At 32.1% G+C, this 27,707-nt stretch overlaps 1 protein-coding gene across 1 annotated transcript; it reads right to left on the bottom strand.

Annotated features, from left to right (window-relative positions):
* Positions 1 to 9,689: 9,689 nt before the first annotated feature.
* LOC124889519 (protein NRT1/ PTR FAMILY 8.2-like) lies at positions 9,690 to 14,435 on the bottom strand. The gene is made up of 5 exons (XM_047401448.1): positions 14,316 to 14,435; positions 13,331 to 13,430; positions 12,651 to 12,868; positions 11,473 to 12,032; positions 9,690 to 10,639 (listed from the first exon to the last, which is right to left on the bottom strand). Exons 1-5 carry the CDS (start codon positions 14,412 to 14,414, stop codon positions 9,760 to 9,762), a joined length of 1,857 nt encoding a protein of 618 aa, XP_047257404.1. The 5' UTR covers positions 14,415 to 14,435; the 3' UTR covers positions 9,690 to 9,759.
* Between the last annotated feature and the right edge of the window lie 13,272 nt (positions 14,436 to 27,707).

Genomic DNA, 27,707 nt, shown 5'->3' with positions numbered 1-27,707 from the left:
TTTGAAAAAGATGAAATTGCCAAAGTATTCAATAATAGACCAGTTGAAGAAAACCACTGCTCAAATTTCCCTCTTATCTTTGTTGTTGCACTCCAAGGAGCATCGTGATATTTTAATGAAGGTATTAAATAAAGCATATGTTCCTAGGGAGATTACAATAAATCATCTTGAGAAAATGGTCAGAAAAATCTTTGAGGTCAATCGGATCAGCTTTTCTGATGATGAATTGCCTGCTGAAGGTACAGGGCATAACTGGGGCCTTTACATTACAGTGAAGTGTGAAGATTTCTACGTCACTCATGTTATGATTGATGGAGGTTCAGGCGCAAATATTTTCCCTATTTTTACTTTGCAAAAGTTGAATATTGGTGCTGATAGGATCAGGCCCAACAATGTCTGTGTCAGGGCTTTCGATGGTGCAAAATCAAACTCCATTGGCGAAATAGAACTAATGTTGACCATAGGGCCTGTTGAGTTCGCCATAGAGTTTCAAGTATTGAATATAGACTCCTCTTACAATCTGTTATTTGGAAGGCCGTGGATCCACAAGGCCAAGGCGGTTGCATTTACACTGCACCAAATGATTAAGTTTGAGCATGACAAGCAAGAAGTGGTTATTCACGGTGAAGGAGATTTTTCCGCCGGCGAAGATTCTCCTTTGTCTCTTATTGAAGCAAATAACGTAGAGGAGACATTCGTCTATCAAATTTTTGATACAGTGCCAGTGAATCGTATCCTTGAATGGCAGGTTATACCGTAATTGTCTCCCGCTTCTATCATGATGGTGAGTGAACTTTGGAAATACGGATTTGAGCCAGGAAAGGGTTTGGGAGCGTCTCTGCACGATATAGTTCATCCCATATGTCCGAGTGAGAACGTAGGCACGTTTGGTCTGGGATTTGAGCCTACGGCTGAAGATCTGAAGAAAGCCAAGGGAAGGAAAAAGGAAACATGGTCACTCCCTCGCCCAATGCCACTACTCAGTGAATCATTTGTTAAGAGCGGTGTCACGAAGCATGTGGAATTTGAAGTTGAATTGGTTGATGACTGCCAGAACCTTTTTATTGAAGTTGATACGGTCGAAGCAGGAGAAGGTACCAGTATAGTAGACGTGCAATTCATAGGTCCAGCTGTCCGGCTCAATAATTAGGAAGTCACTTCTCTCCCCGTCAGGAAGGAGTTTTGGTAGTTTATTTTATTTTTCTTTCTGTTTATCCGAGTTATTTCAAGGTTGTAATTCAGATTTTAGTTTGTTTATGTTATGTTGGCATCTATGTTTAAACCCTTATCTTTTTATTTAATGAAATGCAATGTCCCTTTTTGATTCGTGTCTAATATATTTTGTTTTTCTTTTTTTTATACAGTTCTCTTTATACTTATTCTAATGACATGATATGCATGCGGAATTTTCAGCTTGACCTTAAAATCCAAACTAATCAAGATGTAATGAAGCAGGATAGAGAATATGATGAAGAAGAAGCAGTAGAAGAAATAAGCAAAGAGTTGGAACAGTTTGAAGACAAACCGAATCCTAATTTGAATGAGACTGAGCCAATAAATCTAGGGGATCAAGAAGATGTTAGGGAAACTAAAATCAGTGTACATGCTTTGCCACAGCTAAAAGATGAAATGATTCAAGTATTAATTGATTATAAGGATGTTTTTGCATGGTCTTATAATGATATGCCTGGTTTAAGTACTGAATTAGTGGTTCACAAATTGCCAACTGATCCCGCGTTCCCTCCTGTCAAACAGAAGTTGAGGAAGTTTAAAACTGATGTAAGTATTAAAATCAAAGAGGAAATCATGAAACAACTTGAATCCAAAGTAATTCGAGTGGCTTGTTATCCCATGTGGTTATCCAATGTTGTTCCCGTACCAAAGAAAGATGGCAAAATTCGAGTGTGTGTTGATTACCGTGATTTGAACAGAACAAGTCCGAAAGATGATTTTCCACTGCCCAACATCCATATTTTGCTAGACAACTGTGCTAAACACGAGGTTGCCTCTTTTGTGGATTTGCTATGCCGGATATCACCAGATCATTATGGATAATGAAGACGTGGAGAAGACATATTTTATCACACTATGGGGGACGTATTGTTATCGAGTGATGCCGTTCGGTTTGAAGAATGCTGGAGCAACATACATGAGAACCATGACCATTATGTTTCATGATATGATGCATAGGGAGATTGAGGTCTACGTGGATGATCTGATTATTAAGTCAAAAAGTTGGGCCGACCATGTTAAAGATTTAAGAAAATTCTTTGAAAGGCTTCGCAAGTATAATCTCAAGCTTAACCCGACAAAATATGTATTTGGAGTTCCGTCTGGAAATCTGTTGGGGTTTATAGTCAGCCATCGGGGGATTGAATTGGATCCCTCAAAAATCAAAGTCATTCAGGATTTGCCCCCGCCCAAGAATAGGACGGAAGTGATGAGTTTTCTTAGTAGAGTGAACTACATTAGCAGGTTTATTGCTCAACTCACAACCACTTGTGAGCCCATATTCAAGTTGCTGAAAAAGAGTGCTGCGGTAAAATGGACTGAAGAATGTCAGGAAGTGTTTGATCGAATCAAAAGATATTTGTCAAATCCGCCCATGATGGTACCCCTAGAGCCTGGTAGGCCTTTGATTTTATATTTATCAGTCATGGACAATTCTTTCGGTTGTGTCCTGGGTCAACATGATGTCACAGGCAAAAGGGAGCAGGCTATTTATTATCTTATCAAGAAGTTCACCGCATATGAGGCCAGGTATACTCTTCTTTAAAGGACGTATTGTGCCCTAACTTAGGTAGCATAGAAGTTGAAGCATTATTTCTCATCCTATACTACTTATCTCATCTCCCGCATGGATCCTTTGAAGTATATCTTTCAGAAGCCTATGCCGACAGGTCGATTGGTAAAGTGTCAAATATTGCTTACAGTTCGACATTATATATGTAACTTGAACCGCCATGAAAGCCCAAGATTTGGCAGATCATCTTGCTGAGAATCTCGTCGATGAATAGTACGAGCCATTAAAGACATATTTTCCTGACGAAGAAGTGTCGTTTGTCGATGAAGTTGTTATAGATGCTGACCCAGGTTAGAAGTTGTTCTTCGATGGAGCTGTCAATATAAAAAGAGTCGAAATAGGTGCGGTTCTTATCTCTAAATTGGGACAACATTTCCCGGTAACAGCACAACTTCGATTCTACTGTACTAATAATATGGCAGAGTATGAAGCCTGCATTCTTGGTTTGAGGTTAGCTATTGATATAGGAGTCTAAGAATTATTGGTGTTGGGGGATTCGGATTTGCTCGTCCATCAAATTCAAGGCGATTGGAAGATACGAGATTTAAAGCCATCCCGTATCAACAATACTTATAAGAGCTATGTCAACGGTTTATGTTAGTAAAATTTAGGCATATTCCAAGGATTCATAATGAAATTACTGATGCTTTAGCCACTTTGTCTTCAATGCTCCAACATCCTGATAAAACCTACATCGATCCAGTGCATATACAGATTCGTGATCAGCATGCTTACTGTAATACGATTGAAGAAGAGCTCGATCGAGAACCCTGGTTCTTGGATATCAAGCGATACATTCAGTTAGGAGAATACCCAGCATATGCCACCAACGATCAAAAGAGGACTATTAGGCATTTGGCTAGTGGATTTTTCTTAAGTGAGGGAATCTTATATAAGAGAACCCCAGATCTGGGACTTTTGAGGTGTGTAGATGCAAGAGAAGCCTCGGCAATCATGGTTGAAATACACTCTGGAGTATGCGGGTTGCATATGAACGGTCATGTCTTGTCAAAGAAGATTCTTCGAGCAGGTTATTACTGACTTACTATGGAGAGGGATTCTATTCAATTTGTTCGAAAGTGTCATCAATGTCAGGTGCACGGTGATCTGATACATTCTCCTCCTGTTGAGTTTCATGCAATGGCCGTTCCACGGCCGTTCATGGCTTGGGGAATGAATGTGATTGGACCGATTGAGCCGAAGGCATTAAATGGACATAGATTCATTTTGGTAGCCATTGACTACTTCACTAAGTGGGTAGAAGCAGTAACTTTCAAGTCAGTGACAAAGAAGGTTGTGGTAGATTTTGTTCATGCCAATATCATTTGTAGATTTGGAATTCCTAGGATGATCATTACAGATAATGCTTGATGCAAGAAGTGTGTCAACAGTTTAAGATCGCACATCGAAATTCTACTCCATATCGCCCAAAGTCCAATGGTGCTGTAGAAGCCGCCAATAAGAATATAAAAAAGATACTGTGAAAAATGGTACAAGGGTCTAGACAGTGGCATGAAAAGTTGCCGTTTGCATTGCTAGGTTATCGCACCATTGTTCGCACTTCAACAGATGGGACAGAAGCAGTCATCCCTGCAGAAGTTGAAATTCCCTCTCTTCGAGTCATTGTAGAAGCAGAGATTGATGATGACAAATAGGTCAAAACCCAACTAGAACATTTGAGTTTGATTGAGGAAAAAAGGCTAACGTCCGTATGTCATGGCCAGTTGTATCAAAGGAGGATGGCTCGAGCGTATAACAAAAAGGTCTGTCCCAGGAATTTTGAAGTTGGTCAGTTGGTATTGAGACGTATCCTTCCTCACCATGTTGAAGCGAAAGGCAAGTTCTCCCCTAACTGGCAAGGTCCTTTCGTTGTGAAGAAAGTGTTGCCCAATGGAGCCTTATATTTGACAGATATTGAAGGAAAAATGGCAGAAATGGCTATCAATGCTGATGCGGTCAAAAGATATTATGTATGATATTTGATCCTTTGTTGATTTTATTGCATGTTTAGTACTAGCATTTTTGAAGATTGATATGATGAAGGCATTTTATTCTTCTATCCAAATATTGTGTCATCCTTTGTTTACCCGTTTGAGCTTCGTTTTAATTTTCTTTCATATCCCTCTTTTGGAATCAAAATAGAGTCAAATATAAAGGTCAAGAAAATAAGAATAAAAGAAAGAGTTTGAAAATAAAAGAAAAAAAAATCAAATCAAAACAAAGAACAAGCTGATGGAACTACGTGCGACCTGATTCTCCTCTCTAAGGAGTGAGATACGTAGGCTGCCCTATTTCGGGCTCGGTCCAACCAAATAAATATTTAAGATTCACCCAGTCAACAAAAACTGGGGCATGATTTAATGTGTTGTTTGAGTCGATTCCAAAAGTTGTAAGTCCCATCCCCACTTCAAGTGTCGTTTGAACCCCTTGCCATTCTTTTCTAACCTTATCCAAAAGCCAAGTTACAACCAAAGAAAGTCCTTCAGATCAATTTTTGATAATAGTAAGGCTAAGCATGCAATGGATATGATGATACATTGTGAGGTACCACTTGTCTCCCTCAGCATAAGAAATCAGGAAAGAAATACAAAAATGAGATAGTCTTATTGGTGAAAACCCCCGTGGGCATCATAAGGCGATGGTGAGTTGAGAAAAATGAAAATAAGAGAGTCTTATTGGTGAAAACCCTCGCAGGCACCATAACACGATAGTGAATGGAGAGAAATAAAAATGAGAGAGTCTTATTGGTGAAAACCCTCACGGGTACCGTAAGGAGATGGTGAGTTCAAGAGAAAAGTGAAAAGTGAAAAGAAAGAGATTTGTTGGCGAAAGTCTTTTAAGATGTCGTCAATTGAATGTGATGTATGAGTCTGATGGATTGGAAGAAGCGGCAAAGGCACGAACTCAACAACAAATGGGGAGTTTGGATAGGAAGATCAGGCAGCTTCATCGAAAATGCATGTCATACTCATTGGAGTTGTTTTTCATATTCAGATAAGTTTTCTTTTTGAATATGGGACATTGCCTTTTCTTTCATTTACATATTCATGCTTTTTGTCTTTTTATGTCATTTATCGAAATAAAAGTCACCATCATTTCTTTACATTTTAAGTCAAGTCTCTGTCAAAACAAGCGAGCAAGGATTTCAAAATTTACTACCAGTCTTTCCAATTATATGAGGAAAAGCCAAGGACCAGTACATGAAAGAAATATGATCGTAATTCAACACGAAGTAAATGAAGTCTATCAACTGACAGGCTATTGGATTCGTGGAAGCATTCAGATTTGGGAAAAGAGTGCGCCTCAGGGAGCATGGTAAAATGGAAACCCATTGTTCGAGTCAGAACTCATTTCCCTCAATCTGGATCCGGAGCAATGATGCGGCAAGACAGGGCAAGTGTCAGCGATTTGGAACAAAGATGAAAGGAACGAGTGCTGGGGCAGATACTTGAGAACCCAAGAGTTGCAAGGCACCGCTAAGTTTTTAACTGACAAATTTTCTTTGTTAAAATAGGGGCAAATTCGCTTCGCTTAATTCAGCTACCATTGGAAATGCACATCCGTGAGATTTTACTTTCTGCTCAGGACCCTCCTGAAAAATAGGATTTTACTTTATGTTCAGGACCCTCCTGAAAAATGAGATTTTTACTTTCTGTTCAAGACCCTCCTAAAAAATGGGATTTTACTTTCTGTTCAGGACCCTCCTGAAAAATGGGACTTTACCTTCAGTTCAGGACCCTCTTGAAAAATGGGATTTTACTTTCTGTTCAGGACTCTCTTGAAAAATGGAATTCTACTTTCTGTTCAGGACCCTCCTGGAAAATGGAAATTTTACCTTCTGTTCAGGACCCTCCTGAAAAATGGGATTTTACTTTCTATTCAGGACCCTCCTGAAAAATGGGAATTTACTTTATGTTCAGGACCCTCCTGAAAAATGGGAATTTACTTTATGTTCAGAAAATATGGAATCTTTCTTTATCATAATATTTGTTTAGAATAATTTTGTTTTAGTTTGGATTTTTGATATCAGGAGCCCGCCTAAAGAACAGGGTGATGAAATTGCAAGTCAGGAGCTCGCCTGAAGAACAGGGCAATAAAATGGCAAGTCAGGAGCTCGCCTGAAGAATAGGGTGATAAAAGTCGAGTCAAGAGACAACAAAAGTTGTATAGATAGGATTTTGTAATTTCATTCATGTTTTAACTTGTAATTTTCATTTTTGATGTAATGACAGAGCCGCAGACCGAAACCTCGGTGGAACCTCACTCGACTCTCCAACTCCGTATAATCCACTTCTCTTCCAACCCTTTGAGATACTTGTGATTTCCTCATGACTTGGGTAGATAGGGTGTCCGACAGGTGTCGATTGTCCTTCTTTCTTTTACTCCTCTCTTTGAATAATGAGCGGGACAAAATTCGGTCTCGTGGTTTACTTCTTTGCCTGAAAACACTGCGTGTTTACATTCAAAGGGGGCATGATGTAGACACGTAATTTTGTCCCTCCGAAAGATTAATTTACCCAATTTTACCTTATCCTACCGTGTACCCTCATCCATGTTATTATACCCTCACAAAATACAAAAAAAATAACAAAACTTGTCTTATCCTAATATTCTAACAACCCACCCAACTAAAAATTGACAACACATCCTAACCCCTACCCCTCTTACCCCTACCCCACGTTACCCTAGGCAACTCTCTCACATTTGTTACTTGTTTTAACCAAATACACAGGATAACAACTTGAAAGTGGCCCACAGAATATTAAAAAAAAAAGAATTTTCCATTCCATCATCATCAATATAAACATACCCCACACAGAAGCCATCTCTGGACTAAAAAAAATACACAAATTACACACCAGAATTTTCCATAAAGGAGAATTGATATACACATACAGCTCACACATAGAGAAGAATATATACACACAATACACATAGAGGAAGGTGTGTGCATTATTGGTAAAAGAAAAAAAACATAGAAAAGAGAGAAGGGTGTGTGGGAGTGCATATCAATTCCAGTGAATGTTACGTGGTGAATAGAAAAATAAAAATATGTATGACTGGTTTTTTTGTAACTTCATACAGTGTGTAAATTTAAAAAATTTCCCCGTGTACAAATATATCAACATTCAGTAACATCATTGTGTAACATGTAGTAATAATAATTCACATAATCAATCAACTATAGATAGAATAGTACATAAAATTACTTGAATATTTTCCTTCATATTTCAGTTAACTTACAACATAAAATAATTCAAGATTGAAAAAGAACTTGTAATTACTTGAACTAGTTAATAATGCAAGAAACAATTGGCACTAGAAACTCGAACGAAACTTCTGAAACTCGAATTTCGAATTCTTTCTTCTTTTCTCTCTTTTGTTTGGTGTTTTTTTTTTCTTTCTCTGGTTTTTTTTCTCTCTTTTTTTTCTCAAGTTTTTGTTTTTTTTTTGTCAAAGTCTGATAGTGTTTAATAGTACGTAGTTTTTCTGATGTTGTTCTGGTGTGGGAGGGTTCCTTAAGTACAGGGTTTGTTGGGGGGAGGAAATTAGGGAGAGGGGGGCGGGGGGGGGAGTGGCTACTTATCAGATAAGGATAATTTTAAATTTTGAATCTTTTTTTTTAAGAAGATAATTAATAATAACAAATAAAAATAAATAATAAATAATAATTAAATAATAATAATAAAAATAATAGAATAATAACTAATTAATTTTATATTTAAGAAAATACAATAAAAGTTTACAAAATTGTCAAAAATAAATATAATTAAGAAAGTATTAAAACTACTTATTTATTTAAAATTTAAAAAGAAAAATATGTATTTTTTAATTTTAGTATTATTTTTAAAATTAGAATAAAAAATAAAAATAAAATATTTTAAAATCAACTTTATTTAGTTATTTATTTTTTAACTAAAGATTTATTAAAAATAAAATAAGAATCAAAATAATATCAGATTAAATATACATATTTAATACCGAAAAATAGGTTAAAACTCGTGGAGGGTCAAAAATCACTTGTCTACAGAATTTATAAATTTTTAACATGAGAACATTTAATTTAATACTGTCTAGTTTAATTTAAATTTAAGAATTAATTAAATTCGAAATACACCAATAAACAAGTTACGAAGATTGATCATCTACATCTATAATCTATATCTATAATCTATAATATATTAAAAGTGTGAAGCTCCTTAAAAAAGTGATTTAAATTTTTTGTCCTTCATTAAAAGACTCTCTTTTAGACAAAATTGTCTTTTCACTATTTTATGTAATTTATTATTTAATTATTTTTTATTATATTAAATAGACTCCTAAAATATATAGGACTACTACATATATGGAAAAAGAATCAATTAATATTTTCCTTTATATCAACCAATTAAAAAAATACTCCTAAATAACTTCACGAGGAAAATGGGCCAATAATTGACCAATTTTGTTCTTCCTAATACTATGAGAAAACGTGAGATATAGTAGTAGTATATTGTAGGAAAATTTCATTATTCTATACATAGAATAGGTTAGATTTATGATTACGGAAATTCTATTTTGTCATTACCTGTAATAACGGCGTGCCTTTAGAGATTGAACCTAAATAAATTCTTCATCTTTACATATTCAAAAAATATTTAATTTAATTACTGTATTCATCTTTATTATTTAGACAAATTTTCTATTTAATATAACATTTGAAATTATTAAAGTGAGGTACACATGCGAGACACGTACACCTAAACTAGTATATAAACATATGTGAATATTCAAGGAAAAAAATCATGTGCTTTAAAATCAAAAAGAAAAAAGTTCTTTAATAAAATACTTGCTCCCCCCTCCCTCCTTCTCATGAAATTAAACTTTAACCAATAATGAACGTAAATAGAATTTAACTCCCTATCCCTATCATATAGAATAGAGAGATTGTTTACAATACATCTTCAATATCATATTCAAGAGGCCATGCTATGAAATTCCCTAGTATCATTCTCCTTTTTGAATTGACCATCAAGTTCAATTAAATTAGACTCATCTCTAACTGATCCTCTTCCATAATTTCTTCCCTTGTACCTCCATGCAACAATTAAATATACTAAGAAATTCACTCCATTAATTCCTGTTAATATCCAATAAAAATAATCAAGCTTACTATTATTTAGATTATTCCTAATCCACCCTTCCTCTACACCACCAGTTGCACTTTCAACAATTTTCACTATGGCAGAACTTAACCAACTCCCAATTCCAATTTCACTTAAAAATAATGCACTACTTATACTCCTCGTACCGTCCGTCGCTTCGTCATAAAAAAACTCCAGTTGACCTACATATGAGAAAACTTCGGCCGTACCAACGAGGAAAAATTGAGGAAATAGCCAAAATATGCTCAACCCTTTAGGGTTAGAGTGTGAGCGTCTCATTCTCTCAATCAATGCGGCGGACATTAGGGCAAAAATTGACACGAATAAGCCCACCCCGATGCGTTGCAATGACGTGATGCCACGTTGGTGCCCCGTTTTAGTACGGAGGTAAGGTACGATTAATCTCTCGTATGTCGGGACAAGGAGGAGTCCGTTCAGGGCCGTGAAGATGGGGACGGACCCCGCCGGGATAGTGAAATGTGGGCCCAATTTTCGATCCATAATGTTGGCTTGAGTTAGGAAAAATGTTGAAAGTTGAGCAAATGAAATTGATAGTGCAATTGTAGAGCCCCAAACTGGAAGGATTCTTATGAAGGATTTGAATTCTTCAACTTGTGTTACTGTGCATAATTTCCATTTATTGTTGGTGATTGTTTCAGGGTCTGTTACTACTGCTGCTTTATCCAAAAATCTGCAATGTACAAAAAAAAGAAAAAAAGTGAGATAATATGGCAAATATTAAACTTACTGGTCAATTTTATGATAAATATCCGTAGTTGATAAGTGAAATATACTGATTGTCAGCACATATAACTTAAAACATATCGGAAAAATATGAGTCATATATACTCGAAGATTCTACACAATTTATAGTTAGAGATATAAAATTATTAGCTAAATTCGATCATTTGCTTCAAAAGTGAATTTCAAATATAGTTTTTGTTTATTTTCTAGAACATGTAAAAATGTATCCCATGTAATACTTTCATTTTCTGGAAAAGGAAATACTTTTTTTTTTCATTTTTATTTGTTGTAATTGAATTTAATTTAATATTCAAATTAACCAAAATTTATAAATAATAAATTTGAACAAATAGTTTTTAAGCTTTAAAAATTACTACTACTAGTGCTAGAGGGTTTAGTAGAAAAAAGGCTACGTATATTAAAAGTACTTTGTTGATATGAAGTGCTAACAAATAAAAATGCAGGATTTAGAGACAAACAACTTCTATAGCTAAACAACAAAAGTTTATCATTAATCGTATTTAATGGAGGTTTAGTGAAAAATTATCAAAATAATCTTGTTATCTACGAGCTATTGTTTACATATTAGCGATGAACTTTGTACGCCATTCTTTTTCTTTGAATAGTTAAACCTTTCTATAACGTTGTCTAACTATTATATAGTTAAAAATCTTACAAAATATATAATAAAACATAACATGAAAATTTTGATACATAAAAAAAATAAAGACAAGATATTTTGTATAAAGTGGGAAATAAAAAGAATAAATTAACACTAACCTGTATTGTTTAGTATGAGGAAGCTTTCGAGCACCAAAAATATCACTCTCTTTGGTCTTCATCTCATATAATACACTTTCATTTCTCACCACAACACCTCTAAAATGATTGCGAATAGAAACCACAATAACTTGAATAAATCTAGTAAAAGCACTTCCCATAGGTTTTTGATACCTATATTTATTAAACCCAACAATTAACACAACAATTGATGCAAACATAACTATTGTTGGGACACCAAAACCCCAAGTCCATCCTTTTTCTTGTTGCACATAAACCATAAGTGTTATTCCCAATAGTGCACCCATGTTAATTGCAAAAAAGAACCAATTAAAGAATGCATATTTCTTTTCTGATTCTTTTTTGTCTGATTCATCAAATTGGTCAGCTCCAAATGTTGAAACACATGGTTTAATGCCACCTGTCCCAAGTGCAATGAGATAAAGTGCTCCATAGAGAAATGAGATTTGGCTATTTGTTGATGGAGGGCATGGCTTCTTTGTGCATTGAGGTGGTCTTAAGCTGTCTATTGATGCTGATAGTGTTAATAATATCATTCCCTGGTCAGAGATGGATTCAAGATTTTAAAGTCAGTGAGTAAGAGCTTGTATATATAATGTATTTACGACTACTTTTAGGGTTCGTTGCTTTACTAGAGCAACAAAAATAATCCCAAGATAAAGTTTTGCATATTTTATAAAATTAACACTTGGTTGGTCACATATGAACAAATAATTTTTGCATGCATAACGTACACAACGTTTACCTTGTTAAATTCTAACATATTGCTAATATCCAGAAAAAATATTCATAAATTTGTATATTATTCTATGCAGGATAGAACATGAAACAAGAAGATATTCCCTTTGTTAGGATTTATTTAGTGAGTGAAATGTGTAATGCATCTATATACTAGTATTACTTTTAGGGGTCATATAGTAACAAAAATAATCCCATCATAAAATGTATTAATAGTATATTTTTTTGCCGAAAGGAGTTCATCCGAACCCCCTAGTAAAAGGCAGTAAAAGGCTGGCTCCACCCCTGGTTCCGGCCCAACCTGGCTTCACCCCTTCTGATATACATAGATTATACATTATTATACATAAAATATACACTTATTATAAGCATTATTGTGGAAACTTGAACCGGAAATTATAAAAGGTGTAATTTCTTACCACAAGATAGATTGAAGAGAAAATGATGATGGTTAAGAAACGACCAAAGTAAGCATCAGCTAGAAAAGCTCCAAGTAATGTCAAAACATAGGCAGCTCCAATCCAATCATTGACATGAGTAGCAGCATCTGGCAGTGATTGATGCATCTCAGACACCAAATATGTCACCATACTTACTGCTACTGCAAAGAATGCCAACCTCTCCGCCACTTCATTGACTACTCGAGCCAAAAAAAAAAAAAAAAACGATTTAAAAATAATAATTTAACTAAGTTCTTTTGGAGTTATGTTGTGAAGGGAGTTCAGTTGAATCTACTTCATTGAAAAAAATTATATTTTATATACGAATAAAAGATAATTTTTGTTTTCATATATAAATTGTCGAATCCCTTTTTCATCTTATGTTGTATACTATGATATCCATGAATTATTTTTATTTTGAACTTAACCGTTCCTCTTGATCAAAAATGTGTTTTAATGTATTTATGGAATTTAAGACGTGACAAACTTGATAACAGATAATCAAAGCAATAGGTTTATGTTTAATTTCTTAGGAAATTTATGAAGTCGTACCCAGTAAAAGTAAATTGATATATATATGTTTAATATAAGAAGATTTTTATATCAAAAGTGCATATAACTTAAACTCAAAAATAAAACGAAAAAAGAATAGAAGAGACCTATAATAAATGGTGAAGCCTTCCATCCTCCAGTAGTTTGTTTGTCAGCAACATTTCCTTTATAATCCACGCCACCATTGCTCACCAAACTTTTTGTTACCTGAATTTTTCTCACCATATTAATTTAGAATTAATACGATATAAAAATAATTATTAAATGGTAAACATATATACTTTTAGGTTCATTTTTACTTGTTACGGGAGATTATCAGTAAGTGAAATGCTTCGCGAACAAAATTCAAATTTATGGCAGTTTGCTGCACTTTATTCACCCTAGTGAAGAAGTGCACTCCGATCAAAGGCGAACCCAGGATTTGAAGAAAGCGGGTGTACCATTGTCTTTACATAAGCCACGAGACTCTTTCAATGACGAATGAGGGATAGTGTTGTATCGAACTTACTGGTCAATAGAGGCTGAAGCAATGACGAAAATACAAATACATAGACTAAATATGGATTTTAGGATAATAAATAAACCTTATCTCAATAGAAGTAGATGAGTATAGTAGCTTAGTGGAAAAGGGAACATTTAGTAAACAAGCGTTCAATTGGGTGCACATATGGTTATATATAAATATCTACAGGTATATACATATACATATGTAGAACTTTTTCCGAACTTTACGGGTGCACGTGCACCCCACCCTAACACATAGGTCTGCCCCTGACTCCAATACCATTGATGTCCCATAGCTTTTATAGTGTTTTGATTTGCGAAATTCAGTTTGACTAAACTTCAAAGTTAAATTGAAATAAATTAATTTAATATTTTAAGTTTAAAATTTAAATGGTCAAACCTATACGAAAAATGCTATAAGTTGCAATCCTTCTCATATTAATATGATGAAAAAATACATCTTAAAATATCGATCAAAGTTCATGTAATTTGACTTTCGAAAAGTGAAATATGACAAATAAAAGTAAACAGACGAGTAATAATAAAAAATAAAATATTAACTAGCTAGGTTAATTATATAATGAATACCTTCTTTTCATTCTTAATCAAATCCATAAATCCATCAAAAGATAATTGATGAACATATGATTTATCATGCAAATCGTCAACATGAATGCTTCTATCCATAATGAAACTACAAAAACCTAATCTGATTTAACTACTCTTGTTAGCTGAACCAGCTAGCTGCTATATATATGTTACAATCTGGTGTATCAATATGTACAAAGTCAAATGTACAATTTATTATTCTTTATATCTGCTTCAGAATTTGGGCCGGTAAATTATATTAAACATACAAATATATTGTAGTATGTATTTGTATATGTATGTGTATGTGGTACTCCAAAGATTAGAAGACATTAACAAAAAACGTATTTTAATTTATTGCCAATTGGACATACGTTTTGGAGATTAGGAAAAAATTGGTTCTATGAGAACATTTAGTAAGCGTTTGGACATGAATACGTTGAAATTTGATAAAAAAAAAATAGTATTCGAAATTAAGTTAAATTTGATTATTTGGACGTGAAGTTATACATTCGAACATACAAATACAATTAAAGTTTGGTGGGTGAAAACTTAAAAAACACACATAAAACCTGCTTTTTCAAACTTCAAATTCTATATTTCTAATTTAAAATTAAAAAAAATGAATGTATTTGATATAACAATACACTTAGAATAATTAACATTTTGATATACACTTATAATAATTAATATTTTGACACAAAATGATCTATGGACAAACAACTCCTACGCACTATATTGGAACCATGAAGGAGGACAAGCAAATGAGTAGAGAAATTTTTTCATTAGGAAGCGCTTCCCCTTAATTAATTTATGAACCTCATGCAATTCGAATATGAATTAATGAGGGCTCTATTACAAATATCAAACATTGATGTGAAAAAAATACAAGCAAAATGACAATAATTCAAAATGCGTGCCGTCCAGGGATTTGGTCAGATAGAAGGATACATAGGTGTAAAGATGAGGTATTTTGCTTTATTCAACATGTTGGACGGCAGCATTAAGAAAATATTGTGAGAATTAAGTTAAAGGATAGGTGTATTAAAATTTTTGCTATTTGTGAAGTTTAAGAAAAGATCGGATCATAAATGTCTATTGTAAGTAAAATTATCTTACATTTCTGCAAGGGTTTGTTTTCACGGTTTGAACTCGTGACCTCCTGATCACATAACATCAAATTTACCAATTACTTCAAAGTTCCCCTCTAACTGTTTTGGGGGGCTTTTTATCTGAGGTTGATATTCGTAACCCGATTAAATTGAGAATCGCACCATGAAGTCCCACATTAGTGATAAAGTGCTTCTTAAGAAAGTTGACTTTATATTGATCAGGATTCAAATTCGAGACCTATGATTAAGGATGAAATGATACTTACCTTTTACACGAATCCTTGTTGGTAAAGTTGTAAAGGTCAAACTAAATATGAATTTGACAATTAGGAGCGTGTATCTGGAGATCACATAACAGTCAAAGTCTAGCCAAATCTAGCTTGGCAGGTTCGGAGAAATTCGGGATTCACTTCAGCGGTTACATATTCTCCTAAGTAATAGATGCGAAGTTTCTCATTTTACGATTTAGAGGGAAAAGAAGAAAAAATATGCATTTTAATTTTACAATTTAGAGTAAATATATTCCTCAGTAAAATAAAAAGTGATGCATATATATCACGACACTTAACAAATGGTGTATAATTATTCTTTATCATTAATAGACCTAAATATACTGAAGTAAAAAAGAAATCATAAAGCTAGTTTTGTAATTTCAAAAATGTTACATGACTTTAAAAAATTATATCACACAGTTTCTTTTCTACCCGTCCATACCTGACCCCAAATTCGACCCAAATGAAAAAGATTCAATCCTTCTTCTAATTAATCATAAATGGTTTGGATTTGGTCTAAATAAAAGAGGGATTAATTTTTCTTTTTAGTTAGGTCTGATTGGGTCGGATTTGGAGAGGTAAGAAAAAATATGGTAAAGTAATTTTTAAAATCACGTGACATTTTTCAAATTAAAAAATCAATTTTAAAATTTTTTTAATTCATTATATCAATGAACATGATAAATATGCATCATTTATTAAATGACAAAAATATATATGCATTGTTTGTTAAAGAGAAAATGATTTATTAAAAACCCCCTCCCCCTACCCCAATCTTTACCCGAAATCTCAACTATACACTCAATCTTCACGAGAGTCTCATGTGACATCCCAAAAATCGAAGCCAATGTTAGAATCATGTCTTAAGTTCATGCAAAATCAAATCTCATGTTTTGATATTTTTATTAGTGATTTAGATACATATTAAGGTTACAAATAGCTCCTAGCTTATAGACAATTCAAAACATCCCTTAGCGATTAAAAATTCTTGTGAAGTATATAACTATAGTCAACTTCAAACAAACATAACTTTTGGTATACTAAGAATTTTTGAGCTCAAGAGCCACCAACAGATAGATAATTGAATTAGCTTTCGAACGATACCAATTTCACCTTAATTTGATATCGGGGTAAAAATTAAAGTTATGGCCAAAATATTGAAGCACTATCAAAGCTGCCTAGATTACGACTAATAATGTCTCATTATGGGTCGTTAGGAAAGAGTCGTAATTTGAGCAGGAAAGGAAAATGAATTTCTGACTACGACTCAAGTCACGACTTGTAGTCAAACCCCAAACTACATCGTTTAAGCTATTTTAAGGCTAAATAAAAATTCAAAACAATCTCAAATCCCTCATTCTCAACACAACACACAAGTTACTCAAATAAACATGCGATTTTCTCTTCTCCAAAGCAACAAATTAGGGATTTTCATCTTCAAACTCAAATCCCCAAAACTTCAATTCAAAGAATCAAGAGTAATCAGGTATGTGGGGTTTGAACAAGGATACTCTTTCATCTTTGTGCTCAAAAACTTTGATTTTTGCGATTAAATTTATGAGATTTCAATTAGGGTTCATACCTAATTTTCACATTTTTTAGATTATGACATTATCATGTGATTTAAAATTCAATTAGCACAAGATTATATCTTTACTCATGTTTTCACTTATATAATTGTTACTATGAGATGAATTTTAGTATTTTGATATGAATTTCCATGAGTTGAAAAATATGTATGATTTTCACCATGATTCAGTCAACTTACCAATAAGAGCATATGAATTTATCATGGCTCTCTCAGTTTACAAGAAGTTCAGATTTACTATTTCAGATTGATACAATATGATTCAAATTTCAGTTTGATCTTATGATCTCGGACATGATATGAAATTCACACAGATATTTATGAGTGTGATTTTTAACAGAAGCATGATTGATTTTCAGATTTATAAATTCAAGTGCTTATTTTAAGGTGAATTTCATTAGTATAAGCATATAGTATATATTTTTTGGAGTAGTATTTAGCATTGAGAGGGGAATATGAGTTCAGCACATTCTATTCTTCAGAAACTACGTGCCACCATAGGTTTAGGGGCCTCGCTAGAAAGCGCTCCTTTTTTTTTTTCCAATATAGGTTCAGTTTAGTGATCACTCTAGTTTAGGTTCTACTTCGATGGCAAGAAAAGAACAATCCTATTCAGCATGGGTAAGACATTGGACTCTACGATAGCTCACATGGTTTATATCAATTATGAGAATCTCCTACAGAAAAAGAGTAGTTTAGAAACTAAGTGTAGAGATTCTTTTTGTTCAGAGATTGTTTTATGACTTATTCCTTATGAGATTTCAGCTTTCTGTTTTACCTATGATAAAGATGGGTTGTTTTACACTTAGCCTGCATGAATTGAAAGTATATTCAACTTCAGTTTTACTTATTCCATAGAAAAGACAGATTTCAGAAACTAAGTGTAGTAACTCACCCAGCTTAGCAGATTATGATTGTTACTTATGTTTTATGATATTTCAGTTATCAGTTTATTTCAATCTCTTGGTGAGTCTATTTGCACTTAGCATATATGTTTTAAGATTACGCATTGATTCAGTTTTACTTGTTACATTCACCCTCATATACTCAGTACATTCCAGAAGTACTGACCACATATATGCTTTTGTGGCTATATTCCTTCATGATGTAGGTACCAATTGTAGCCCACAACACCATGATTAGATAGCACACAACTTTAGCCAGCAGGTGATGAGTTCTTTTACTTCAAAAACTCAAGTTAGTTGCTGTTTTTGTATTTCATTTTCATTATTCTTATATATTGATTAGGGATAGTTGGGGGTCATGTCTCGACTACCTATAGCCATTATTAGTAGAGGCTTCATAGACAGTCAGTCAGAGTTTATGTATTCAGTCTTGTTTTTTTTTATATATAATCCAGTGATGCAAATATTCTTAAACAGTGTTGTATTGAATAAGTTCAGCTAAAGACATCTCTTCTTATTATTACTTTCAGTTTTATGTATTTATTTTAGTGCTTATGAGTTATTTTACACTTACATCTTGTAATTACAATATTGTGTAAACACAAATATATTACCAACATCACCACTATTTTGTAAAGACAACTATTGTAGAAACACAACTTTACAACACCATAACATCATCATTTGAACACAACAATATACGATTCATCATCATTTATTCCAACTTCAATGCCTAACATAAGACAATATTCATCAACAAACTATTTTCACCAACAAACAAAAGGCAATATTCATAATGCCTAACATAAGGCAATATTCGTCAACATAAGTCACATTCATAATACCTAACATAAGGCAACATTCATTAACAAACAAAACAAAAAATAGTGATCCCCTAGTCAGTTCGTCATCACCATTCTTAAATACAAATAAAAATTATTTTCATGTCAACTGAACTAACTTAAAACAGTGCTTAAAATTCATCAATATCACTATAATCTTCATGACATCTTTGACTGTGATAAAGTACTGTTTTGACTTAGATTGTTTGAATTACTTTCCACTGTCTTCTTTCTTTTCTTCTCTTTAAGCTCTTATAGTTTTCTTGTTAAGATTGCTGCTTTGCCATTTCATTTCAGCTTACTTGTAATACTTGGTATATAACCAATGTCACCAGTTACATCAACTGATCTTGTTATCTTTGCTTGACTAGTAGAGTAGATCTTACTACTAGGCATGCCAGGCTATAATGAAGGATAAAAAAATTCAAGAATCAAGATATAGTGACACCTAATTTACCCTCCACGACTAAGTTTAATCTCGAGTTTCTTCAGTTTTAAATAAAATTAAAATATTTATTTTATCGGATAAATTTCTTTTGAAAAAACAATATTCATTTAGGTAATTTTATAATTTTAAGTAGTGACTTCTTGTATTTATATGAGATCGTATAATTTTGTTACTTAAATAACTACTTTACTAAATTAAATTTTAATCGAAGGTTATCTTGAAAATTAATTCAAGGTTAAAATTTAGATTTGAATAAATTTAATCTCAAAAATAATTTATTTTGAAAAAATATTTATTTGATTTTATCAAATCAAGAAGTTCGGGATTAAATTGGTTAATTTATTTTAAAATTATACTTCAATTTAGCCAATTTGTTAAATTAGATTTTAATTAAAATCAATTCGTCAATAATTACAGTACAATTGGTCAATTGAATTTTTAATTAGGTTAAAATTTAAATGAATGGCTGAATCTTCAATCTTTGGCTATTTAAACTTACTTCCTTTCTTGCTTTCATGAAGCCGACCTTAACGTCACGTCTCTTCCATTTTCGTAGATGGAAGATCCGGTGAATCAATTAAATTAGATGATGCTTACCTAGATGCGGTGCTTGTCCCTCGAAGCGAAGGTAAAGAACAAGACATTGGGGATTCTAAATCTAACCGCACTTTCCTCAGGTCGGACAGCTATCGATCCTGGCCTGATGAGAAAAGGATTGAACTCATACTTGCCTTAACCTAATCTACTTGGATCCCTATTTAACAAATAGCTAAATCTTCAATTCCTAATCAAATTTGGTCATTTTGTAAATGGCCAATTTTTGACCCTTTCCATTTTTATCTTGGGCCACAGAGCAGCCCAAGAACAATGTCAACAAATCAGCAGCCCACAACAATTTCGGACCGCCCCCAGCCCAACAACAAAACCCTTCCGTTAACCACCGACCCGACCCAAGATTTATTCTCCCTTTCCCCTTAAAACAGCGTATCACAGCTGTTCACAACCAACAACAACGCATCAACAACACCATACAATGTACAACCTCATCCATAGAACAAACGGCAAAATCCATTCTAACAACAACAAAAATCATCAACAACAGCTCTAATAACGGCGTTCAATGGTAACTACAACTAAAACCGAAACCTACCCGCCCCTCACTATTATTGTTTTACCCCTGCGGTTCCGCCATTTATGGCCAAGAAGCATAAATTTTCTTATTTTCAGTGTGTGGTTCACCAATTCGGAAAACCATTAATCTACCCCTTTGATCAACACCACCAACGACTCTTTTCCTCACCTTTTCCACTGATCTTGAGGTACAAAGACCATTAATGATTTTTCACTATAAAAAACAGGGTTAATTGTTGGGGTTTTTTTGCGGGGTTATTTTAACCTCCGTAAAATTATATGAATTGTGGGGATTACAAACTTGTGCTAAAATTTATATATTTATGGGGTTTTTAACCCCTGATATCCATCGAATATATTTGCGGGGTTTTTAACCCCGATATTCATCGAATATAATTACGGGGTTAAAAACTCATGTATCCATCATAATTTTAAATTATTTTTATTTTTTTGTATTTTTACAAAAAACGACAGATAGACGGACAGCGTCATTTTTTTAAAAAAATAAATAAAAATTAACTTAATAAAAATGACGTTGTTCATTAATATTTGATATTTTTAATTTACTATTAAATATATAATTTTTATATTTTAAAAAAAATGTATTCAATCATATATTGAATACATTGATATCATATGATCAATTGATCAAGATAATAATATAATAAATCTGTATATCCAAATATTTTGAATAATACGTTTAAATCGTATGAATGAGGTATTTTTATTGACATAATTTATTTATAATTAATTTTAAAAATTGATTTTATTTATTTTTTTATATTGATTTTATATAGTTGCTATATTTATTAAATATCAACCTAATTCAATTTAATTTTTCTAATTTATTTAAATTCTAGCCATCTGATACTCAATTGTGTCAATTGAGTTTAATTTGACTCAATCTAAATTCCCAATTCAATCTTTTTTTAACTCAATTTTTAATACTAATTTGACTCATTCCCTCAATTCTAATCTTAAACGCTCATCATATTTGATCAACGGTCAATATCAAATCAATTTTCACTATTTTTTGAAATTTGACAACTTTAAACTATTTTTCTTGAACAGATGGTCTATTGAAAACAACTTATTTACCTTAGCATAAGGTTTGCGTACACTATCCCCTCCACAGACTTCAATTTATGGGACTAAATCGGGTTAGTTATTGTATTAATTTTCTCTAAATTACATAGAGAAAACAATCAAAAGATGTCACCTTGATTGATTTTTTTTAAGTATTATTATATTATTATTATTATTATTATTATTATTATTATTATTATTATTATTATTATTATTATTATTATTATTATTATTATTATTATTATTATTATTATGCTTAATTTATTTCAAATTTCTTATCGATAATTTTTATATAATATTTTTTATGTGACATATGTAATTTATTTGTAAGAATAATAATTTTGTAATATATTTTAATTTATTATTACTATGAATTTATTATTATATTTAAATAGCAGCGTTGGTATATTTGTAATAACTTTTATATTTTTTCAAACTATCCTCGATATTAAGTTCATGAAGTAGCAGTTTATACGTATAAAACTCTGAAGTAAACTCTTAACACTGAACAATAATAATTGTACAATGTATGCTCATTTTGATTGTTGACACTCCATTTTAATCTCCCGATACTCCTCTTAGGCTGCTATTTTTTAAAAAATTATTAATTTTTAATATTAATATTTTTTTATGTGTTATTTTGATATCAAATAAATAATGATGTGTCACATCCATGATTTTAAAATATATATATATAAATTATTTTATTTTTTTTATGATTTATCAATTCAAATATAATATTTTATTAATTTATTATTGTTGATTTTAAACTAACATATTGTGTGTTATATTTTTTATTTACTTGCTTTATTCATAACTGATATAAGAATGATTATATTATTTTTTTTACGTTATTGTTATATTTATGAATCCGCAGCCTAAATCAATTTAATAAAGCTTCAATTTTAGATCATTTTTTAAATTTTTTTAATTTTATCTGTGGATCAAATTTGATCCAACGACTAAAATCCCAACATCATTTCCTCTTCTTTTAAACAAGACAACAAACCCTAACTTCATTTTTTTCTCAAAAATAACTACACTTCCACGGCCCTCTCCCGTCTCTCACCAAAAAATAATCCAGCGCTGTCCTCCCTTTTACTTAAATATATGTCTCAAAAAACTCCATTGTTGTCTCCGCTGATAGCAGCGACTGGCGGGCAGGCACCGCGTCGCCACCAACTCTTCCAAGCTTTTTGGTTTCTTCGTTGAAATGGATGTTACCGCCACAGATATTTTATTTCTTTTATTTGATTGAATATGATGGCCAGTTGGTCGTATTGCTCGTTACTTGAAGAAGGATCTCTTTGCTCAACTTGTTGAATCTGGTGCTCCTATTTATCTCGCTGGTGTTCTTGAATCCTTGCTACTGAGGTACTAAAAATACAAACTAAAAATCTCATTTGATTTTCTTCTCAAATCTGTAATTTTTTTAAAAAAATCTGTGCGTAATAGATATTGAAATTGGCTGAAAATGCATCGAGCGACAATTAAAAATTGAGGATTATTCCAAGGCATTCGATGTTGGCATTAAAGATTGATGAAGAGCTGGGGAAGTTGTTGGCTAGTGTTGCTATTACAAGTGGAGGTGTTCTAACGATGATTATTTCAAGGCATCTATGTTGGCTATAAGGAATGATGAAGTGCTGGGGAAGTTGTTAGTGGGTGTTACTATTGCAAGTGGAGGTGTTCTGCCAAACTTATCATTGACTGTCAATTCTTTTGATGTGCAGTTATTCATATTAGACTATTTTAATTTTTAATATTAGGATGAAGATGCAATTGAAGATGCTAATGTTGAATTTAATTTTGAAATTTAATGTTCAATGTATTTTTGAAATCCTTATAAATTACAATGTTTAATTTGTTATTTTGTGTTTATGATATATGAATTAAATAAATATTAATTGTAGATTTTTTCCCAAAATACTTAAATTTATGCTAAAATTAGAATTTATAATTTCGTATTGATAATTGATGGGTTCCACTAGTTTTTTTTAAATAAATTTACGAAGGTTTTAAATTTTTTTAAATAAAAATTTATTATAAAAAATAAATAGAGTAACGGAGGTTTCAACCGTCGTAAAATAACCCTCATAAATTAATTATGAGGGTCGAAAAAAATTATCGCAACTCGTTTGTGATGGCTCGTATTGCAGGGATACAACTACATTTTGTGGGGGTTTTAAACCCTCGCAAATTACAAAATTAACCCCCACAATTTGATCCCTTTTTTGTAGTGTTTGTTCCTACTGTGGAACTCAAATTTCTAAACAGGTAATGGGGATAGAAAGGAAAAGAGGGGATTTTTGGGGAAAGATAAAAAATCCACAAAAAGAATATACATTTGATTTCAGGAAAATACTTCGAATTTCGATGAAACGTTGTTTAAATTCCGGTTTGGTGGAATATCTGATTCGGCTCGCCATCACAATCCGCTGCCCAAAAATCGATAAAGACTCGCCGCCTTCTTTTATTTCTTTTTTTCGTTTTAATGATTTTAACGTGAAGCATGTTAAAGAGTAAATTGCATGGTCATTTATGTTTGAGAAATTGTCTACAAATATCACTTTTATTTTAGAGATAATACATCAAAACACTCTCATACTTGTCGCCAAAACTTACTTTAGACCCTAAACTAATCGGGCAATTATTTACCCCCCTTAACAACTTTCAAGTGAATTAATTTTCACCCTATAATTATACTACCAGTCTCACAAGAGAGAATGTGTTGCATTCGCGCCCACATCAACGCCATATTAACGCCATGTTATCGCCACATCATAATTTTTTTAAAAAATATTATTTAATAATTTAGTAAAAAAAAAATAAAAAAAATAACCCTCACCCCATACCAATTCACCCTCCCCACCCATAGCCCATCTTCTTCATCTTCTCCACCCATAGCCCATCTTCTTCATCTTCTCCGATCACCACTACCATCAACACCGTCGCCGCCATTGACGCCGCCACTGAGGAGGATGGTCCAATCTCCATTTCACCAAATACTTCAACATCCCCAAATTCTCGAAACATCTCAATTCATAACACTTTCTTCTACCATCACCATTGTCGCCGGAGATGAGGACCACCTTTCATTTCACAAATTACTACACCCCCCTGCATTTTCACAAATACAAGTACATTTTTCTTTAAATTGCTCTTCATATACGGAAGAGGCAGCATTTTAGTTCTACATCATCACCAAAAAAATATTTTCTCCAATGGCAATCATTATTAAGCTCTTCATCACTCTTTTTCTCCTTACACTTCTCAACAAAGGTACTTTTGGTCCTAAATCCCCTGTTAACAGCATTATTTCTCCCCTTCCGACCCCACCATGCCACGAAAATGCCTCCCCTACAATTTTTTTTTCATTTTCTCCATTAACACCACCAAAGAATTAACAACCATAAAGACATCAATTTAAGATTTTTTTCTCTATTAAAATATTATTTCACAATTCTAACTCCTTCAGTTAGAAAGTCTTGACCATAACAATGTGAAGTTAATCTTCTTCACTTCTTCAGTTCTTCATCTTCTTCAACCCCCCCCCCCCCCCAAACACACACACACACACACACACATATATATATACAGAGAATTTGTAAAATTTAAAAGGTGGGTTCCATATTTTTTCCATGTTTTTTAGGCCATTCACTCGTTATTTTTTTTAAATTTGCCACGTCAACAATTTGGGTGGAAATTAATTCACTTGAAAGTTGTTAAGGGGGGTATATAATTGTCCGATTAGTTTAAGGTCTAAAGTAAATTTTGGCGACAAGTTTAAGGGGGTTTCGATGTATTATCTCTTTATTTTATTTAGGACAAAAATATCATTCAACTTTTCTTTTTTTCCTTAAAATATACTTAACATCTCAAAATCTTTCTCTCTCCTACTTGGAATGTCATGTCATTAAAAAAAAATTATTTTGATAAGTGTATAACTTATCAAACTTATTTAACTAAAGTTTTATCCTAATTTTTTTTTAAATTACACCTGATATATTAATGATTGAAGATTAATTTAATTACATCAAAAGTTTTGATTATTTTATTTGACATGTAATCTTCAAAGTTTCTTTTATTTACTTATTTATTTCACCACTTATTAATAGTTTTAAAATACAAGTACTTATACAAATTGATACAATAATTTTTTTTTGTCGGTTATTTTATATACTGAAAATTCTTAGAATGTCAAAAAAAATAAAATGATGGATTTCATATTTTAGACATTAAGTTTACTATTTATATGAGAATAAAAGAATAAAATCTCCTATTTTGAAGGAAAGAAAATTATGTAGTCTTGAAACAAATTAAATTTCTTAAGAAATATTAACGAAATGATACCTTCTTCAGTACTATTACAAATGAGTTTTTAAATTACTACTCAATCAATTATTCTTTGCTTTTGATGGATTTAGAATGAAGTACGGATATAAATTAGTGTTGAATTGTATAATGGAATAAAATATAAATATAATGATCACAAAAAAGTGAAGAAACTAAATTAAAAATAATAATTTTTTTTCTAAATTTTTATGTCTTATCTTACCGATTTACTTGATTTATTTACGGGCAATTACTTGTAAAAATTCTGCAAGAAAAAAAAAACATCTTTCACTATATATTTATAAAAAATTATCTTACATAAAAAGTTGCAAGTAATCTATGTCCAAATTAAATTTTCAGGTAATAATACATATTAAAATTTTCTAATTGAATTTTATTTGGTAACAAAAAATACCGTAGGTTTGCCATCAATGCTTTTAAATAACAAATTATATTTGTTATTCTCTATTACTTTATATTTGAAGGTAATATAATATCTTTGGATTATATTAATCCAAAAATTCTTTTGTATAATCCAAAAAAATGAATTTTATTTTTTTTATTCTCATATAAATAACAAATTTAATATCTAAACTATGAAATCCGTCGTTTTTATTTCTTTTACATTTTAAGAATCTTTAATAAATAAAATAAATAAATAAAAATTAAATGAGTATCAATTTTTATAAGTACTTGAGTTTTAAATAGTATTAAGTGATAAAATAAATAAGTAAATAAAAGAAACTTTGAGGTGTTAAGTATATTTTAAGAAAAATAGAAAGAGTTGGGTGATATTCTTGTCCTAAATAAAACAAAAATAATATTTGTAGGCAATTTTCCAAATATGGGTGACCATCTAGGGAATTTACTCGCATGTTAAATAGGTCAGTTTGGGACTAGTCTTGTCTGAATTATGTGTTTTCGATGACGTTTTGCGAATTGTAAGTTTAAATTGTGCTGTTCAACGTTGAAAATGATCGTGTGAATTTGACGCAAGGCGACCATACTACGATCTAGGCATAAGTTAGCAGGTTTAACTGTATAGATATGGTTTGAAGCCAAGACTTACTCTTTAAAAAATGATAAATTGTATGTTAACTCATTTATAAAAATTTACTCGGACTCCTAGTTATATCACATGTATATCTTATTTTACTATCTTATTTTACTCTCTTATCACCTAATTATGAGATATCTTTACCCAATTTATTAATTAAATATGCTGACATATATTTCTTTGGTTTAAAGTGTATTAAATAAACGTGGACGAAAAATCATACCTTGAGTTGCAATTACATATTATGATTCGCTTCATGGGGAACAAAAGTGCACTAGCTTCGTTGTTTTCGTTCGGTTAATTCTCATCCTTATTGCATACTCGTGTGGATACTAATTATTATCATTTTATCTCTTGTGCATGAACTCATTTGATCCATCCTGGACTCTTCCCTTGCATCTTCGTTGGGTCCAACCCAACATCCTCTTGAAACCTCAGATTCATGTCCAAGGGGGTTGTTTTGTGCTGGTATAAAGCGGATATACACCAATATATAGGCTTAGAAAAGAGGACGTGGAAAAGGAAGCTAATTTCATGATTGAAGGATTAAACCTGTGTGTACATGGCTTAAATATAGTCACGTATATGCATAATATACAATAAAATATGAGAAAGA

This window comes from Capsicum annuum, chromosome 12 (assembly GCF_002878395.1).
Source record: "Capsicum annuum cultivar UCD-10X-F1 chromosome 12, UCD10Xv1.1, whole genome shotgun sequence".
NCBI classification, from domain to species: domain Eukaryota; kingdom Viridiplantae; phylum Streptophyta; class Magnoliopsida; order Solanales; family Solanaceae; genus Capsicum; species Capsicum annuum.
This window is presented reverse-complemented; position numbering and strand designations above follow the sequence as displayed.

Coding starts and splice junctions, on each gene's coding strand:
- LOC124889519 (XM_047401448.1), bottom strand. CDS start 14,414: ATGGATAGAAGCATTCATGTTGACGATTTGCATGATAAATCATATGTT. Junction 12,033..12,650: donor TCTCTTCAATCTATCTTGTG/GTAAGAAATTAC, acceptor ATCTCTGACCAG/GGAATGATATTATTAACACT. Junction 10,640..11,472: donor CCTCATACTAAACAATACAG/GTTAGTGTTAAT, acceptor TGTACATTGCAG/ATTTTTGGATAAAGCAGCAG.